This window comes from Streptopelia decaocto, assembly GCF_964273445.1.
Source record: "Streptopelia decaocto genome assembly, chromosome: 27".
Lineage (NCBI taxonomy): Eukaryota > Metazoa > Chordata > Aves > Columbiformes > Columbidae > Streptopelia > Streptopelia decaocto.
In genome coordinates, this window is record NC_138682.1 from 609,567 (window position 1) to 626,866 (window position 17,300).

At 62.5% G+C, this 17,300-nt stretch overlaps 2 protein-coding genes across 3 annotated transcripts; both read left to right on the forward strand.

Annotated features, from left to right (window-relative positions):
• Window positions 1-323: 323 nt before the first annotated feature.
• Window positions 324-8,336, forward strand: TFCP2 (transcription factor CP2). Of its 2 annotated transcripts, none has more exons than XM_082073629.1 (15): window positions 324-701; window positions 2,176-2,327; window positions 2,602-2,678; window positions 2,888-2,993; window positions 3,109-3,215; window positions 3,407-3,559; window positions 4,037-4,147; window positions 4,657-4,745; window positions 4,968-5,046; window positions 5,437-5,530; window positions 5,988-6,078; window positions 6,494-6,600; window positions 6,735-6,877; window positions 7,404-7,455; window positions 7,538-8,336. In XM_082073629.1, the coding sequence occupies exons 1-15, from the start codon at window positions 580-582 to the stop codon at window positions 7,573-7,575; spliced, it is 1,521 nt and encodes a 506-aa protein (XP_081929755.1). In that variant the 5' UTR covers window positions 324-579; the 3' UTR covers window positions 7,576-8,336. The 2 variants fall into 2 exon arrangements, with proteins under 2 accessions (XP_081929755.1, XP_081929756.1); XM_082073630.1 differs by having other exon boundaries at window positions 328-701; window positions 4,968-5,016.
• A 535-nt stretch (window positions 8,337-8,871) lies between these two features.
• Window positions 8,872-17,244, forward strand: CSRNP2 (cysteine and serine rich nuclear protein 2). The gene is made up of 5 exons (XM_082073636.1): window positions 8,872-9,081; window positions 12,436-12,602; window positions 13,744-14,003; window positions 14,777-15,073; window positions 15,665-17,244. The coding sequence occupies exons 2-5, from the start codon at window positions 12,464-12,466 to the stop codon at window positions 16,322-16,324; spliced, it is 1,356 nt and encodes a 451-aa protein (XP_081929762.1). The 5' UTR covers window positions 8,872-9,081; window positions 12,436-12,463; the 3' UTR covers window positions 16,325-17,244.
• The last annotated feature ends 56 nt before the right edge of the window (window positions 17,245-17,300 follow it).

The following is a 17,300-nucleotide window of genomic DNA, read 5'->3' on the forward strand; positions in this document are numbered from 1 at the left end:
GGCGGGGGCACCCCCGGAGCGGGGCGTTTGGCGCCAGGGCGGCCCCTGGTGGGGCGGCAGGGCCCGGGGGTCCCCGGAGGGGAGGTCTGTGAGGGGGGGGCGGGCTCCTGAGGGGATTTTAGGGGCTTGGGGGGTCCCCTGGGGGTGCTGCCCCTTGCGGGTGCAGCGCAGGCCGGGGTGCAGCCCCTTGGAGGGGCTCAGGGGGCTGGGGGTCCCCTCGGGGTGAGGACCCGCCCCGGGGGTGTCCGTGGGTCCCGGGGTGTCCGTGTGTCCCGGGGTGTCCGTGGGTCCCGGGGTGTCTGTGGGTCCTGGGGTCGCTCTCCCCTGTGGGGGCTGCAGGTTGGGGTGTCTGTGTGTCCCGGGGTGTCCGTGGGTCCCGGGGTGTCACTCTCCCCTGTGGGGGCTGCAGGGTGGGGTGTCTGTGTGTCCCGGGGTGTCCGTGGGTCCCGGGGTCGCTCTCCCCTGTGGGGGCTGCAGGCTGGGGTGTCTGTGGCCGCGGGGCTGAGTCCCTGCGGTGACTCGGGGGTCCCCGAGTCCGTCCCCCAGCGCGGGGGGCGCCGGAGCCCCCGCTCCGCAGCCATGGCCTGGGCGCTGAAGCTGCCGCTGGCCGACGAGGTGATCGAGTCGGGGCTGGTGCAGGACTTCGACGCCAGCCTGTCGGGCATCGGGCAGGAGCTGGGCGCCGGCGCCTACAGCATGAGGTGAGCGCGGGGCCGGCGCGGGGACAGCGGGGGGAGCCTGAGCCACGGGACACCCGCTCCGGCGCCGCGGGGGGGACGTGGGGGCGCAGCTCGAATTGGGGCGAATTCCTGGTGGCAGCTGCAACTTGGGGCGAATTCCTGGTGACAGTTTGAATTTGGGGTGAATTCCTGGTGACAGTTTGAATTTGGGGTGAATTCCTGGTGACAGTTTGAATTTGGGGTGAATTCCTGGTGACAGTTTGAATTTGGGGTGAATTCCTGGTGACAGTTTGAATTTGGGGCGAATTCCTGGTGGCAGCTGCAAGTTGGGGTCAGTTCCTGGTGGCAGCTTGAATTTGGGGTGAATTCCTGGTGGCAGCTGCAATTGGGGGTGCATTTGTGGTGGCAAAGAGCCCGTTGGCCCCTCGGGGCTTTGGGGCTGTTTGTGCAGCAGGTACCCAAGGTTGGGGCTGCGCGGCCCCTGCCCGCTCTCGGCGTTCGTCCCCGCGATGTCCCCAAGCGATGACCCCCCGTTGCGGTTGGAAGAGCCCGTGTTGGGTCGCTTGGGCTCGTCCTGACGCGCAGATTTGCCCCCTTGGAGCTAAACCCGTCGCCTTTGCCTCAAAGCTCCGCTCGTGCGAGGAAATTTGCAGCTTCGAGGCGTTTCCAGCCCCAGCTGCCGCCGGATTGCGGCGCCGGAGGTTTCCCGAGGCCGAGCCCCACCGGAGCCGCTGGTGCCGGCGTTACCGGTGTGAAAAGCTCCACGTGGGCTCGGGCGCCTGAAACCCGACGCTGTTTGGGGAGGTTCTCGTGCCGTAAATAGAGCCGGAGCCGCGGGGGGAGCGCCCGCCCGCCCCGGCCTGACTTCTGACATTTGCTGCCGCCTCGCGGGAACGGGGCGAAGATTCCAACAAACACCTCGGGTCTGAGCCCGGCTGGGGCTCTTTGGCTTCCCCGGGGGGTTCTTGTCCCCATGGCCGAGGCTCGGTAGGTGCGGTTCGGTCCCTAAAGCTGCTCCTCGTTAGGCAGTTTGCTGACGAACCTGGACTCTCTGGTTCCCTGGATTGGGGTTGTAGGAGCGCGGGGATGATGACCGAGCCCTGGCTGGACGGTTCCCTCCGCAGAGCTTTGCCATCGCTACTTTTTCCCCTCTTTTCATGGATTTGAGGGCGTTTGGCTCCGCCCTCCCCCTGGGTGGGTGCGTTTAGTCACTGGACACCAAAGGGTTAAATCCCTGTTAAGGTGGGACCTGGTATTTGCCCAGGTAAGTCCAGTTTTATCTTGGGAAAGACTTTTAATGTTCAACTAGAGGGGAGCAAGAAGCTGTTTAACTCTTTCCTCGCGCCGTTCCCGCTCGGTGCGGCTGCGCTCCGCGCTCGGGTTTGCGGGTTTTGGGGTGGGAGGACGTTGTGGTTCCCGCACGGCGCCGCGGTCGCTCTGGGCTCAGCACGGCTGCCGCGGCGGCGCCGGAGCCTGACGTGCCGCTTCTCCGCAGCGACGTCCTCGCCCTGCCCATCTTCAAGCAGGAGGAGTCGAGTTTGCCCCCCGAGAACGAGAACAAGATTCTGCCTTTCCAGTACGTGCTGTGCGCCGCCACCTCCCCGGCCATCAAGCTGCACGACGAGACGCTCACCTATCTGAACCAAGGTGAGAGGAGCCGCTGCGGAAACGCCCCACGCGGCCACATTCACGCCAAAGGGGAAGACGCGGGTTGGCGACACGAGGCGGACGGAGCTTGTGGCGAATCGGGGCGATTCCTGGAGGTGTCGCTGCGGGCAGGGGGGGAGGAGGAGGAGGAGGATCCCTCCCTGAGAGGGGTTACGGGTGGGACCCCCTTAAGCGCGGCAAACGTGGCAGAAAAAGGCGTCAAAACGCCAGAGAAGGAGCCGATTAACGGGCAGGTGCCCTCGGCTCCCCGCAGGACAGTCCTACGAAATCCGCATGCTGGACAACAGGAAGATCGGGGAACTGCCGGAGATCAACGGGAAGCTGGTCAAGGTGAGGGGAGCGCGTGGGGCCGTCCCGTGGGGCCAGCCCGGCACAGCCCGCGTGGGGCGGCTCCGGCGCCGGGTTATTTCCCCACGGTGCTGGGACCAGCCCCCTGGGGTCCGGCCAAGCCTGGTTTGGTTTGGTTTCCCCGCGGAGCCCCCGGTGGCGCGGGGCCCGTCCGTCTCGCTCGGCTCCGGCGCTGACGGTGTTTCCCGCAGAGCATATTCCGCGTGGTGTTTCACGACCGGCGGCTGCAGTACACAGAGCACCAGCAGCTGGAGGGCTGGCGCTGGAACCGGCCCGGGGACAGGATCCTGGACATCGGTGAGTCCCAAGCCGCCTCCTGTGAACGCTCCATCGCGATCCCGCGCTCCGGGACGCGGTTGGTTCCTCCGCGCGTTTTCTGGCCCTTGTGCAAGCGCGGCTCGTTCTCCGGCAGATATCCCCATGTCCGTGGGCATCATCGACCCGCGAGCAAACCCAACGCAGCTCAACACGGTGGAGTTTCTGTGGGACCCTTCCAAGAGAACGTCCGTCTTTATCCAGGTAAAGAAGAAACGGGCAAAAATAACCTCTGGGGGCAAAAAGAACTTGTCCAAGGGGGAAGAAAGTGCTTTGTTAAGTGGGAGCACTGAGGCAGCAGCGGGCGCTGCAGCGGGAGCGCTGTCCTGGCTCCCGGGAGGGGAGGGGGGTTTGGGGTACGCGGCGGGTTCTCAGCGCGGGTTTTGGCTGCGCAGGTGCACTGCATCAGCACCGAGTTCACCATGCGCAAGCACGGCGGCGAGAAGGGGGTGCCGTTCCGCGTGCAGATCGACACCTTCAAGGAGAACGAGAACGGCGAGTACACGGAGCACCTGCACTCCGCCAGCTGCCAGATCAAGGTCTTCAAGGTACCGCGGCCCCTCGGCGCCGCTTTCCCCGGTGGGACACGAACCGGGAGCCGGTGACCGTCCCGGTGCGGGACGGCGGCCGAGCTGGTCTGCACAAGGGCCTCCCGGTCCCTCTGCTGCCGCACGCCCCCGTGTTTCCTTTCTGTCCATCGGGTCTGGGTGCTGCTGCGGCTACAAAACCAGTAGGTCAAGAGCAACATGTAGGGAGAGCACAGGTTGTGTGGCGCCTCACACCTCCCGCCTTTAGTCTTGAGTCTTATCGGCTCGTGAGCTGCTCCGAGAAGCTTTGGTCTGGGTCTGAGCTCCTCTGCGGCAGCGCGGGCGTCTGCTCCCCTCGCCTTTGCTGCCGCTTGCGTTTTGTCCACCCTCCTGCTGCCCATCCGCGCTGTTTTAACCGGAATAGCTCCTGTTTTAACCGGAATAGCTCCTGTTTTAACCAGAACATCTCCTGTTTTAATGGGAATATCTCCTTTCCAGCCCAAAGGAGCTGACCGGAAGCAGAAGACGGACAGGGAGAAGATGGAGAAGCGAACACCTCATGAGAAAGAGAAATACCAGCCCTCCTACGAAACAACTATCCTCACAGAGGTGGGCTGCGCCTGCTGGGGGTGGTTTAACCAAGCCCAGCTTAGCCACGCAGGCAGGAACGGGCTGTTCTGCTCCAGGACATTTGGCCACGTTGTTAAAAGCTGGAATTGATGGTTTAGATCCCACTCCGTATGAATTTTGCGTCTTCTGGCCTTTCCGAGATTAAGACTCGCTAAACCCGAGCTTTGTGAGGGTGTGTGGTGAATCGCTGTCGCTGCTTTGATCCCGCTCCTGTGAGCAGGGTGGATCACCGTGAGCAGGGCAGATCACCGTGAGCAGGGCGGATCACTCGCTGTGAGCAGAGTGGATCACTCGCTGTGAGCAGGGTGGATCACCGTGAGCAGGGCAGATCACCGTGAGCAGGGCGGATCACCGTGAGCAGGGCGGATCACCGTGAGCAGGGTGGATCACCGTGAGCAGGGTGGATCACCGTGAGCAGGGCGGATCACCGTGAGCAGAGCAGGTCCATGCGCAGCCCTCCCGTGACCTGACCTGGGCTTTCTCCGCAGTGCTCGCCCTGGCCCGAGATCACGTACGTGAACAACACGCCGTCCCCCGGCTTCAACAGCTCCCACAGCAGCTTCTCCATTGGCGAAGGGTGAGTCCGGCCAGGACTCGCGTGTCCCGCGGGTTCCGGCGTCACGACGGGGGAGAACAACCCAAGGAAGCCCCGGGAGCCGAGCGCTGTCGGGTCTCGTGGCCGCAGCGCGTCCGTCCCCGCGTTCCCGTGGCTTTGGGGGGTGGCGGTTGGTGCCGGGAGGGGAAAAGCGGCTCTAACCGCGTGTTTTGCCCTTTCGGGCTCTTTTTTTCCCCGCCCCAGCAATGGGTCCCCAAACCACCAGCCCGAGCCCCCCCCTCCGATCGCAGATGTAAGTCACACCCCCGAGCTAATGCTGGTGGTAAGGACGGCGCAGGTCAGAACGCGGGCTCGGGGCGGCGTTGGGGTGGCCGCGCTGCGCGGGGAAGCGCCTGCTCTGCTTTGACGCCTCGGGGCAGTCCTACCCCCTTTGGAGGCGATGGGATGACAAACGGCCCGCACGGCGGCGCGGACGCTCAGGAAGTTTGTTATTCCCTCACGCGGGGCCGGGAGGAGCTTTTGTAGCTCGCTGGGACCTTTTATCGCCTCGATCCTCCTCGTGCTTTCCCCTTTGCTTCCCTCCTCCTCCTCTATCGCCTTTTAAATCGAGGCCAGGCCCAGCCGCGGCGCTGGTTTGCGTGGCCGGGCTCTGGGTTGGGCTGGACGGTGGCGCCGCGCTGCGCCCGCCGCTCTGAGCCGCTTTCCCCCGCAGAACCTGCTGCCCACCAGCACGCCCCAGGAGGCCCAGCAGTGGCTGCACCGCAACCGCTTCTCCACCTTTTCTCGGCTTTTCCGGAACTTCTCGGGTAGGTGACGACTCCTCCGTGTCTGCGCCGCCTCCTCACGCTCCCGTCTCCGTGTCACCATCGCGAGCGTGTTATTAAAGATATCGCATTTCTTTTAACGCAATAAACCTTGGCATTCTGGAAGCTGCGGGGTTCGTCTCTCAGCTGCAAAACCAGCGGGGATGGGGGGGTTTCTCTTCTGGGAACTCACAGCACTGTCCGATATTAAAACACGCTGCAAAACGCAGATTTGGGGGAAAGACGGCGTGTAAAGAAACGCGATTTCCCCCCTTTCCTGCGATGCGGCTCCGTTCTGCAGGGTCACCAGCTGCAAGTGACAACATGGGGCGCCGGGTTGTCCCAAAACACACTCCTGGAAAAGCCCTCGGGGGAAGTTGTGGGCAGGAGCGATTTGGGAATGGCCCCGTTGCGGCCGCTTTGGGCTGGAATCGGTGACCCTGGCTCCTCTCGCCCGCAGGCGCGGATCTGCTGAAGCTGACCAGGGAAGACGTGATCCAGATCTGCGGCCCCGCCGACGGCATCCGGCTCTTCAACGCGCTCAAGGGCCGGTACGTCGCCGCCTGAAAAGCCGCTCGCGGAGGGTGGTAAATTGGGTTTGGTTGGCCCGGTTCGCTTGGCTTTCGCTCTTAGAGGGAATTAGTAGAGTTTAGTTAACCTTGAACCTCCTCCGGTCGAATTTGGTGATGGAGCCGGCGGGGTAATGGCTCCGGAGAGAATTTGGGGAAGGAAATCCCTGTGGGAGAGGAGGATTAGGAGCGGTTTTACTCTTTGGGTGTCAGAGAATCCAGCCACAAGGTCTTGCTGATCCCGAACTTGTTTCCTCCGTCCCCTGAGCCGCCTCCCGCTGGGGTGACCTCTCCGAAAGGGAACGTGTCCCTGTGCCTGTCCCTGGAGAAGCAGGAGCGGGTTTTGTTTGAGGTGGGTTTGTCCGTCCCTCTCTCCCTCACTCGCCGCTCTCTGCAGGATGGTGCGGCCCAGACTCACCATCTACGTGTGCCAGGAGTCCCAGCAGCTGCGGGACCTGCAGCAGAAACACGAGGACGGGGACGCGGTCACCAGCACGTTTTTTGGTAACTGGGGGGGGCGCCGGGACAGTCTCGGGCAGAGCAGCCTCCTGGTGACGCTCCGAGCACCCGCCGAAGCGTCTCCGCGCCACGCTTGGTGTCAATATTCATTAATTAATGAGCGGTTCGTCTCGGCGCAGTGTACCACGCGATTTACCTGGAGGAGCTGACGGCGCTGGAGCTGACGGAGAAGCTGGCGCAGCTCTTCAGCATCTCCTCCCAGCAGATCAGCCAGATCTACAAGCAGGGACCCACCGGGATCCACGTGCTCATCAGCGACGAGGTACCGGCCCCCAGCCGGGGATTCATCCTGCACAACGGGCTGGGGCAGAACTGCTCGCTCTGCAACTGCCCAAAAGGAGGTTGGAGCTGGGGGGTCGGGCTCTGCTCCCAAGGAACAAGTGATGAGAGGAAACGGCCTCAAGTTGCGCCAGGGGAGCCCGAAGGTGGAAATTTGGGGTGATTTCTGCCCCAAAGGGCATTGAACAGGCTGCCCAGGGCAGGGCTGGAGTCACCGTCCCTGGGGGTGAACAGACGAGGTTCTTGGGGACATTTTAGTGCCGGGGCGGGTGAACGGTTGGACTCGGTGATCTCGAGGGTCTCTCCGACCAAAATGGTTCCGCTGTTCCACGGTTTCTCTCTCCTCTCGCTGGGTTGGACGTTGAGCGCGGGAGGAAGGAATAAGCACTCGCTGCTGGTGCCTTTTCCCCTCGCCGAGCGGGTCCCGGCCCTTTCATACTGGACACGGAGCTTCCCCTGGGGCTGCGAGGCGCCTCGCGTTCAAACCCGGCCGTTTGTGACTCTTTCAGATGATCCAGAACTTCCAGGACGAGTCCTGCTTCGTTCTGGACACCATGAAAGGTGTGTGAGCGCGCGGGCTGCGTCGGGTTCCCCTCCGGCCGCTTCCTGCACCGCTGCCTCACGAGTTTTCCTCCTTTTGCAGCCGAAACCGGTGACAGTTACCACATCATCCTGAAATAGGCCGGGCCAGGCCGAGGAGCGGCCGCCAGCCTCTCGTCACACACAAACACCCTTCGCCTCCGCGCCGGGACGCGAGCGGGGACCCCGGACCCCTGGGGACCCCCTGGAAAGACCCCGAGCCCTCGGTGACTCTCGTTTTCTCAGGGGGGATCTCCCTGCTCCGACAGCGCCTGAACGACCCTCCGCGCTAACGAGCTGCTTCATTGCCGCATCTCCGAGGCTCAAGCGACCGGGTCGCGCTCTGGGTAGGAATTTGGGACCTAAAACCTGCGCGAGGGATTTTTCCGCGGCAAACGCTGCGCGGTGGCGAGAGGCTCCTGTCCCGCTCACAGAACACGAGCAGACGTGGTGAAACGGCCCCGGGCGCGGGGCTGAGCGCGGCAGAGCCGAGCGGGACCCGAACGCGCCGCGAGCCGCGCCGGAGGCGTTTCCTACGCACGTCGCGGTTTTGTTGAGCGTTGCAGCGCTGAGAGGAGGACGGACGGCGGCTTCGTTTTTCTCCTCCCCACCCCAAAACCGGGTGTCTGCGGCGTCGCCAGCGCCAGGTCGCCGGGGCTTTAAACCCGGATTAACTGTAAAGCTGGAGCGAAACGTGGAGCGGAGCCGGATACGGAAACAGCTCCCCGCCTTGGGCCGTGGGACTCTTCTGCATGTTTTAGGGGAGTAAATGCGTATTTTAATGGCGGTTTTACCGCCGGTGCCCCAGGAGCGCGATGGCCGCGGACGGTAGCGCCGCGGGCGCAGTAAAATCTTTGTCTGGATGTCACCGGGTGACGTTCGATCCGCTGGATGGGAGAGTTCCGTCCGTGCCGCGCGGCGGGCGGGAGGAGGAGGGAGCCCGGTGGGCTCCAGGAGGGGTTTGTAATCCCCCAACTCCCCTGTTCCTCAGCTGGAACCGGATGATCCGCGGCGGGGGCAGCGCCGAGGGGGCCTCGCTGCCTTTGGGGGGTCGCCCCCCCTTGCCGGGGGCTGAGGCCGTGGAGCCCCCGTGCTGAGCTGCCCCGGGGCTGCAGCTGGGCCGTGGTCTCTGAAACAGGCGCCTGTGCCGGTCCCGCGCTCCCCCGCTGCTCTCTGGTCCAGACTGCCCCGCCGCCCCTCCGGCCCGCGGGCTCTGGGTGAAGCGGGGCCTGGAGCGCCCCGAGGAGGGGCTGAGGTGCTCTGCTGGTCCCTTCAGCCCCGGCCCTGGGGGGTGAGGCCCCGAACCCCGAGCTGTGGGCCGCGCTTAACGAGCCGTAGACCGGGCCTGGCGCCCCCCGCCCGCCACTTCCGCACTACAGTTCCCAGCGTGCCCCGCGCCTCGCTCCGCCGCGGCCGGACTCGCTTTCCCAGCGTGCCCCGCGGCGCGGGCGGAGGCGGCGGAAGGAGGAGGGGCGTGGCGGCGTCACGTGACGCATGGTATAAAAGGGGCGGCGCAGTGCCGGCGGCCCCATTGTTGTCGGCGAGCGGGCGGGGGGCGGGTCGGGTCCTGCCCCAGCGCTCCCGGCCCCGCCCCGCCCGGGGGACCCGGTGAGTGGGGGGGACACCGGGGGGTCCCGGGGGGGTCCCCCTGCTGCCCCGCCCCCGGCCCGGCCGGCTGGGGGCGCCCGGAGGGGGCTGGTGGGGGAGCGGCCTCTGCCTGGGGGGCTGGGGGGGCTGTGAGGGCGCGGGGCCTGCAGGGGATGGGGGGGCTGGAGGGGCTGGGGGCGCCTTTTCCAGCTCAAGGGGGTGGGGAGGATGCGGGGCCTACAGGGGATGTGGGAGCATTGTAGCTGGGGGTCGCGTAAAGGAGGAAGGGGCCTATAGGGGATGTGGGGGGCACATAAAGGATGTGGGGGCCTTTTCCAACTGGGGAGCCTATGGAGGGTTTAGGGGCCTTTTCCACCTGAAGGAGCCTGTGGGGGATGCAGGGGATGTGGGGGCCCTTTTCGTTTGGGGGACATATAGAGGATTTGGGCGCTATAGGGGATGTGGAGGCTTTTTTTGGTTGGGGGCCTTATAGAGGATTTAGGTGCCTTACAGCTGGGGGTCATGTAAAGGATGTAGGAGTCTATAGGTGACGTGGAGGCCTTTTCTAGCTGGGGAGCCTATAGGGGATGGGCGTCTTACAGCTGGGGGGACGTATAGGGGATGCAGGGCCTATAGAGGATGTGGGGGGACGTATGGAGGATGTACGGCCCTGTAGGGAATGTGGAGGCATTTTCTAGCTGGGGAGCCTGTAGGGGATGCAGAGCCTTTGGAGGATGGGGGGGCCTTTTCCAGCTGAAGGGGCCTGCAGGGGCTGTGGGCCCTTTTCTGTCTTGGGGGGCACCTGTGGCAGGTATAGGGCTCCCTTACGGCTGGGGGTCTGTAGGGGATGGGGGGGCTTTCCAGCTCGAGGCCTGTAGATGATGTGGGGGGGCTTTGCGCTGGGTGTCTGTTTGGGGGCCTGCAGGGTGTGTGGGGCCGCCCTGGGCTGGGGGGGCTGGGGGGGACCTGGGGGGCCCTGAGAGCTGCTGCCGTTCTCGGGGGACGTGGAGGGGCTGGGGGTCAGGGGCCGGGACACCGGGACACGCGGCTCCTGCCCGGGGTCACCGGGACGGGCAGCTCCAGGTGTGGGGGTTCGGCCCTCGGGAGGAGCGGGAGCAGAACCGCGGCCACGGCTCCTGCCCTCGGCCTTCGTCGCCAGGGTCTCCCTCATCCTCGGCATCTCCCTCATCCTCGGCATCTCCCTCATCCTCGGCATCTCCCTCATCCTCGGCATCTCCCTCATCCTCGGCATCTCCCTCATCCTCGGCATCTCCCTCGGCCTTCATCTTCAAGGTCTTCCTCACCTTCAGGTCTCCTTTGCCTTCACCTTCAGGTTTCCCTTGGGCTCATCTTCAAAGTCTCCTTTGGTCTCCCCTTTAGGATCTTCCTCACCCTCAGGGTCGTCTCCCTCATCTTCCAGGTCTCCCTCATCTTCCAGGTCTCCCTCATCTTCCAGGTCTCCTCCGGCCTCGCCTCAGGGTCTCCCTCCCCTCCAGGGTCTCTGGACCCCCCTCCGCCCCCATTCTGGTCCCACTTGGCTGTTTTGGGACCCACTTGACCCCCCGGGAGCTCGAGCGGCTCGGGGGGACAATTTGGGACAGGGATTTGGGGTTGGCGACACCCTGGACCCGTCACTTTGGTGGTTTGTGCGAGCAGAGGCTCCAGCGCCGGCCAGGGGACCCGTACCCCAGATTTATTAATTAACCACGTTCGTTAGCGGCCACGTGGACCCAAATCTTCTGCCATTTGTCCTAAAAACGGAGCTGCTGGGGGGGCAGGTCCGTCCCAGTCTGGACTGGGAGCAACTGGGCGCAGCACCCGGGAAACCCGTTGCCCCTCGAGACGCACGGCCCAGTTTGTAATTAATTTGCGGCTAATTAGTAACGTGTGAACCCCCGACCCTGGCGGCGGCCGCGCAGCCGTCCCCACCGTCCCCACCGTCCCCACTGCGCCGGAGACAGGTTGATGCTGCTTTTTGGCTCCTGGATTCCCAATTCTGCCCCAATTTCTGCCCCTGGATCGGCCGGTTTTCCCAGATCCTCGTTAAATTCCGCCGTAATTATCGAATGGGAAATGAACATTTTCCCACCCATTTTCCCAGTCGTTGGCGGGGGAACAACCCAGGGGCAGCACCAGTGGGGTTTAATCCCGTTGCATCCTATTTTTACCCCATTTTTCCCCCATTTTTATCTCTTTTCCCCACTTGATCCCGTTTGACCCCAAACCCGCGAGGCCGCAGCTGAGTCACCGTCAGACCCGCCGTTAATTAATTACTTAACGAAGGGGCAGAAGGGAGCTGGGGGTGCGGAGAAGCCCCGTTTTGGGTGGATTTCTCCCAGAAATGGGCCGTTTTCCTGCGGAACTCGCGGCCGCCGCCCGGGAGACGCCAAACGGGGGGAAAACGGCTCTTTTGCTCAATTCTTAATCCTGGTTTTATCCCGATCTCGCCTTCAGCCCCCGGTACCAACCCGGGCTCTCTCCCTCCAGAAATACACTGAAAATACACTGATTTGATGCCTGTTTTGCGTCCCGTTCCCGCTCGTCGCCCCCGAACGGCCCTTTTTGGGGCGCAGAGGGGGTCCTGGCGCGTCCCCCTGTCCGGCCCCGTTTCCTGGGTCGTCCCCGAACCCGCGGGGCCCCAAATGCTCTTTTTTCTCCCATTTTCCGAAGGCGGTTGTTGCGTTGCCATGGGAACGGGGGGGAGCCCGGGGAATGCAAAGCTGAGGCTAAACCCGGGGGTTTGGGGCATTTTGGGGTGTTTTGGGGCGTTCTGGGGGTTTTTGCTCCAGGACAGCAATGGGAACTCCCAGCAAAACCCTGTTTGTGTTCATTATCCCCTCCCTATGGGTGGAAACAGATGAATTTAAGTTTATCGGGGGGCAAAAGAGCTGGGTTTAAGTTTATTGAGGGGGTAAAAAAGCTGATTTCACGTTTATTGGGGGAGGAAAACGATGAATTTTGATTGGGGGTAAAAAAGCTGATTTTAAGTTTATTGAAGGGGAGGAAGAAGTTGATTTTAAGTTTATCAGCGGGTTTGGGGTCCCTGGGGGGGGTCAGAGCTGGTTTGGGGGGGTCAGGGCTGGTTTGGGGTCCCTGAGGGAGGGTCAGGCCTCATTTGGGGTCCCTGGAGGGGTCAGAGCTGGTTTGGGGTCCCGGGGTGGGGTCAGAGCCAGTTTGGGGGTCAGGGCTGGTTTGGGGTCCCGGGGGGGGTCAGAGCCAGTTTGGGGGTCAGGGCTGGTTTGGGGTCCCGGGGGGGGTCAGAGCCAGTTTGGGGGTCAGGGCTGGTTTGGGGTCCCGGGGGGGGTCAGAGCCAGTTTGGGGGTCAGGGCTGGTTTGGGGTGCGGGGGCCGGTCCCGTGACGTCCCGTGGGCGCAGGTGCCCCCGGCCCCCCCATGCGGAGCCGATGGCCGCGCCCGGCGGCGCCAAGAGGAAATTCGAGGAGGGGGACGTGGGGTCCCCGGGTCCCCGCTCGGACGACGAGATCTCCAGCAGCGACAGCGGGGACAGCTGCGACAGCGTCACCCCCGCCAGCGCCCGCACGCGTGAGCCCGGGGGACATGGGGGGACATGGGGGGGACATGGAGGGGACATGGGGACAGTGGGGATGGTGGGGACATACGGAGATGTTGGGGACAGCTGCGACAGCGTCACCCCCGCCAGCGCCCGCACGCGTGAGCCCGGGGGACGGGGACACATGGGGGGGACGGTGGGGACATGGGGGGAGTTTGGGGACAGTTCTGGGGACACTGGGGACATGTGGGGCCAAGGAGCAAATGACCTCACTCCCAGTCCCAGCAGCACATTCGTGTAACACAGCAAATCCCGCTCTATCGCTACATATCAATCTTATCGCTACATATCAATAGCTTATAGAGACAATATATTGATATATAGATATATCAGTATATTATCTCTACGTATCAATGTTATCTCTATATATCAATATATTATCTCTACATATTAATATATTGTCTCTAGCAATGTATTTCTATATATCAATATAATATCTCTATCAATATGTTATCTCTACATATCAATATCTTATCTTTACATATCAGCATCTCTCTATATATATATCTATATATCAATATAATATCTCTATTGATATGTTATCTCTATATATCAATATATTATCTCTATCAATATGTTAACTCTATATGTCACTATATTATTGCTATCAATATGTTAACACTGTATATCAATCTATCATCTCTATCAATCCATTCTCTCTATATCAATGTGTTATCTCTCTATATCGATCTGTTATCTCTCTATATCAATCTATTCTCTCTATACCGATGTGTTATCTCTATATATTGATCTATTCTCTCTATATTGATGTGTTATCTCTCTATATCGATGTGTTATCTCTCTATATCAATCTATTCTCTCTATATCAATGTGTTATCTCTCTATATCAATCTATTCTGTCTATACCGATGTGTTATCTCTATATATCGATCTGTTATCTCTCTATATCAGTCTATTCTGTCTATACCGATGTGTTATCTCTATATATCGATCTGTTATCTCTCTATATCAATCTATTCTCTCTATATCGATGTGTTATCTCTATATATTGATCTGTTCTCTCTATATTGATGTGTTATCTCTCTATATCGATGTGTTATCTCTGTATGTCGATCTGTTCTCTCCGTATGAACGCGTTCTCTCCGCCTGCAGCCCCGTCCATCCTGCGGCGGCAGAAGCCGCGGCGGCGCAAGAGCGTGCGCTTCGACCAGGTGACGGTGTACTACTTTGCGCGGCGGCAGGGCTTCACCAGCGTGCCCAGCCAGGGCGGCAGCTCGCTGGGCATGGCGCCGCGCCACGACGCCGTGCGGCGCTACACGCTGGGCGAGTTCGCGCAGGAGCAGCAGGTCAACCACCGCCACATCCTGCGCCAGCACCTGCGCCAGGAGAAGCTGCACGCCAAGAAGATGAAGGTGGGCGATGGGGCGACGGGGGGAGTGCGGTGATGCGGAGGAGATGGGGTGATTCTGGACAGATAGGGGTGATGGGGGGGAATGGGGTGATGTGGAGGAGATGGGGTGATTCTGGACAGATAGGGGTGATTCCGAACAAATTGGGGTGATGTGGGGGAATGAGGTGATTCCAGACAAATAGGGGTGATGTGGGGGAATGGGGTGATGTGGAGGAGATGGGGTGATTCTGGACAGATAGGGGCGATGAGGGGGAATGGGGTGACTCCAGACAAATAGGGGTGATGTGGGGGAATGGGGTGATGTCAGGGAATGGGGTGATTCTAGACAAATAGGGGTGATGGGGGGAAAATGGGGTGATGTGGGGGAATGGGGTGATTCTAGACAAATAGGGGTGATGTGGGGGAAATTGGGGTGATGTGGGGTAACTCAGGTGATGGGGGAAATGGAGTGATACTGGGGAAACTGGGATGATGTGGGGGGAATTGGGGCAATGTGGGGAAATCGGGGTGATGGGGAAATAGGGTGATGTGGGGGGAATGGGGTGACGCTGGAGAAATTGGGGTGATGGTGGGGAAATTGAGGCAATGCTGGAGAAATGGGGGTGATGCTGGGGGTTTGTTATTTAGGGTTCCTCCCCATTTCTGTTCTCTGAACCCCGTGACCCCCCCGTGGGACTGCACAGTGGGGTTCAGTGGGGCGGCTCTGGGGTGCGTTTGGGGGGTCGGTGGACGGACGGACGGACGGACGCCCCTGACGCCGCCCGGCGCCCGCAGCTCACCAAGAACGGGACGGTGGAGTCGGAGGAGGCGGAGGGGCTGACGCTGGAGGACGTGTCGGACGACGACATCGACGTGGAGAACGTGGAGGTGGACGACTACTTCTTCCTGCAGCCGCTGCCCACCAAGCGGCGCCGGGCGCTGCTGCGCGCCTCGGGCGTGCACCGCATCGACGCCGAGGAGAAGCAGGAGCTGCGCGCCATCCGGCTCTCGCGCGAGGAGTGCGGCTGCGACTGCCGCCTCTACTGCGACCCCGAGTCCTGCGCCTGCAGCCAGGCCGGCATCAAGTGCCAGGTGAGGCTTAGGGGAGCCGGGCGAGGCTTAGGGGAGCCGGGCGAGGCTTAGGGGAGCCGGGCGAGGCTTAGGGGAGCCGGGGAGGCTTAGGGGAGCCAGGCGAGGCTTAGGGGAGCCGGGGAGGCTTAGGGGAGCCAGGCGAGGCTTAGGGGAGCCGGGCGAGGCTTAGGGGAGCCGGGCGAGGCTTAGGGGAGCCGGGGAGGCTTAGGAGAGGGTCTGTTCCGACCAAAATTGTGAGTCTATGAAATTAAGGTGATTTTGGACAAGCTGGGGTGATGGTGGGAAACACCTTGTGGAACAGCAACGGCCTCGAGTTGCACCCGGGGAGGCTGGGGGGGGCAAATTTGGGGTGATTTCTGCCCCAAAGGGCGTTGACCAGGCTGCCCAGGGCAGGGCTGGGTCACCGTCCCTGGGGGGGAACAGACGAGGGTCTCAGGGACATTTCAGCGCCAGCGTTGGGTTGTGGTTGGACTCGATGATCCTGGGGGGTTTTCCACCCAAAACGATTCCACGATCGGAATCCGACCCCGTCCCCGCCATCCCTGCCGTCCCCGCCGTCACCACCGTCACCGCTGTCCCCGCGTCCCGCAGGTCGACCGCATGTCCTTCCCCTGCGGCTGCTCCCGCGACGGCTGCGGCAACATGTCCGGCCGCATCGAGTTCAACCCGCTCCGCGTGCGGACTCATTATCTCCACACCATCATGAAGCTGGAGCTGGAGAACAAGCGCCAGGGCGGGCGCGCGCCCGGCGAGGAGCCCGACGCCGGCGCCCACGGCTCCGCCGCCGAGTGGCCGGTGCCGCCGGCCCCCGAGACCCAGGACTTCCAGGAGTTCATGGCGGAGAACGAGTCGGCCGTGCTGCACCTGCAGAGCGCCGAGGAGCTGGAGAGGCTGAAGGCCGAGGAAGACTCGGGCGACGCTCCCGGCGCCGCCGACCTGGGCGTTTGCATCGTGGAGGAGGCGCCGGGGGGGCTGTGCCCCCCGCTGGCCGCCCCCATCCTCATCCAGGCGCCGTTTCCCCCCGGATCCTCCGTCCTCTGCTTCGCCGAGGGCGACCGGCCCTTCTCGGACGCTGCGTCGCTGCTCTACTACCCGGTGGGGGCCAAGGGCGACGGCGGCGCCGCGGAGCCCCCCCCGCCCCCCTCCCCGTCCGCCTCCTCCTCCTCCTCCCTGGGGGAGCAGGACCCCGCTGGGACCAAGGGAGAAGCGGCCCCAAGCGGCCCCCCCAGCGCGGCCCCCCCGGCGCCCTGAGCCGCCCGTGTCCCCCCCACGCTCCGTTATTTATTGACTAGAGAATATTTTACAGACCGGGGGGGCGGCCGCGGGGGGGTATTTAATCACGGGGGGGGGTATTTAATCGCGGGGGTTATTTAATTAATCACATGGGGTTATTTAACGGGGGGGGGCTGCGTGCGCAGAGGTTTTGCGGCCGCCCCCCCGTCCCGCCCCCCCCGCCGGGACCCTCTGTCCTCGTTGTGTTTTTAATGAAAAGAACACGTTTTCCTCTCCATTTCCCGTTGGTGAATGTTTACGGGGCCGCGTCCCAACTGGGGGGGGCAGCCCAGAGACCCCCCCGGGACCCGGCCCAGAGACCCCCCAGGACCCGGGTTTTGGGGTGGAAGGCGCCGGGTCGCACCGTTTGCTGCCCCTCGGCCCACGGGGGGGTCGCTGCTCCTGAGGGGCTTTGGGGGAACTTCCCCCGGACCAAGTGCTTCAGCGCTTTTACTTTGGGGGGGTTGTTGGGATTTCGGGCTCTCGTGCTCTTTGCAGCTCCAGCGCAGCCTTAACGCGCCCCCACCATGTCCCCTGCACAGGGACATTGTCCCCCCGGGGGGGCCGGTTCCAGCCCTGGGGGGCCACATCACCCCCCACATCCCTGGGGGCCACAAGGGCTAAATGAGGGAGGAATTAGTTAATTAAGCCTTATCCCTTGTAGCTTCTTCACCGCGATGTCCCCATGTGGGGGGACACACGCGTCACCCCGTTTGCCGGGGGGGGTCAATCAGCTCCTGGCGCCGCTCGAATGGATCAAAACCTGGATTTTTCCCCTATTTTTGGGGTTTCCGTGGCCCCCCCCGGTCCCCCCAGCTCACGGCCAGGAGGCGGCTCGTTAGGCCACTAATTACTCACTTAATTAGGCAGCTCAGAGGCCCCGTGGCCCCCCCCGGAATAAACCCAAATCAATCCAGACGGGGTTTATTGTTTGTGGTGCGATGAGGTTTCCGCC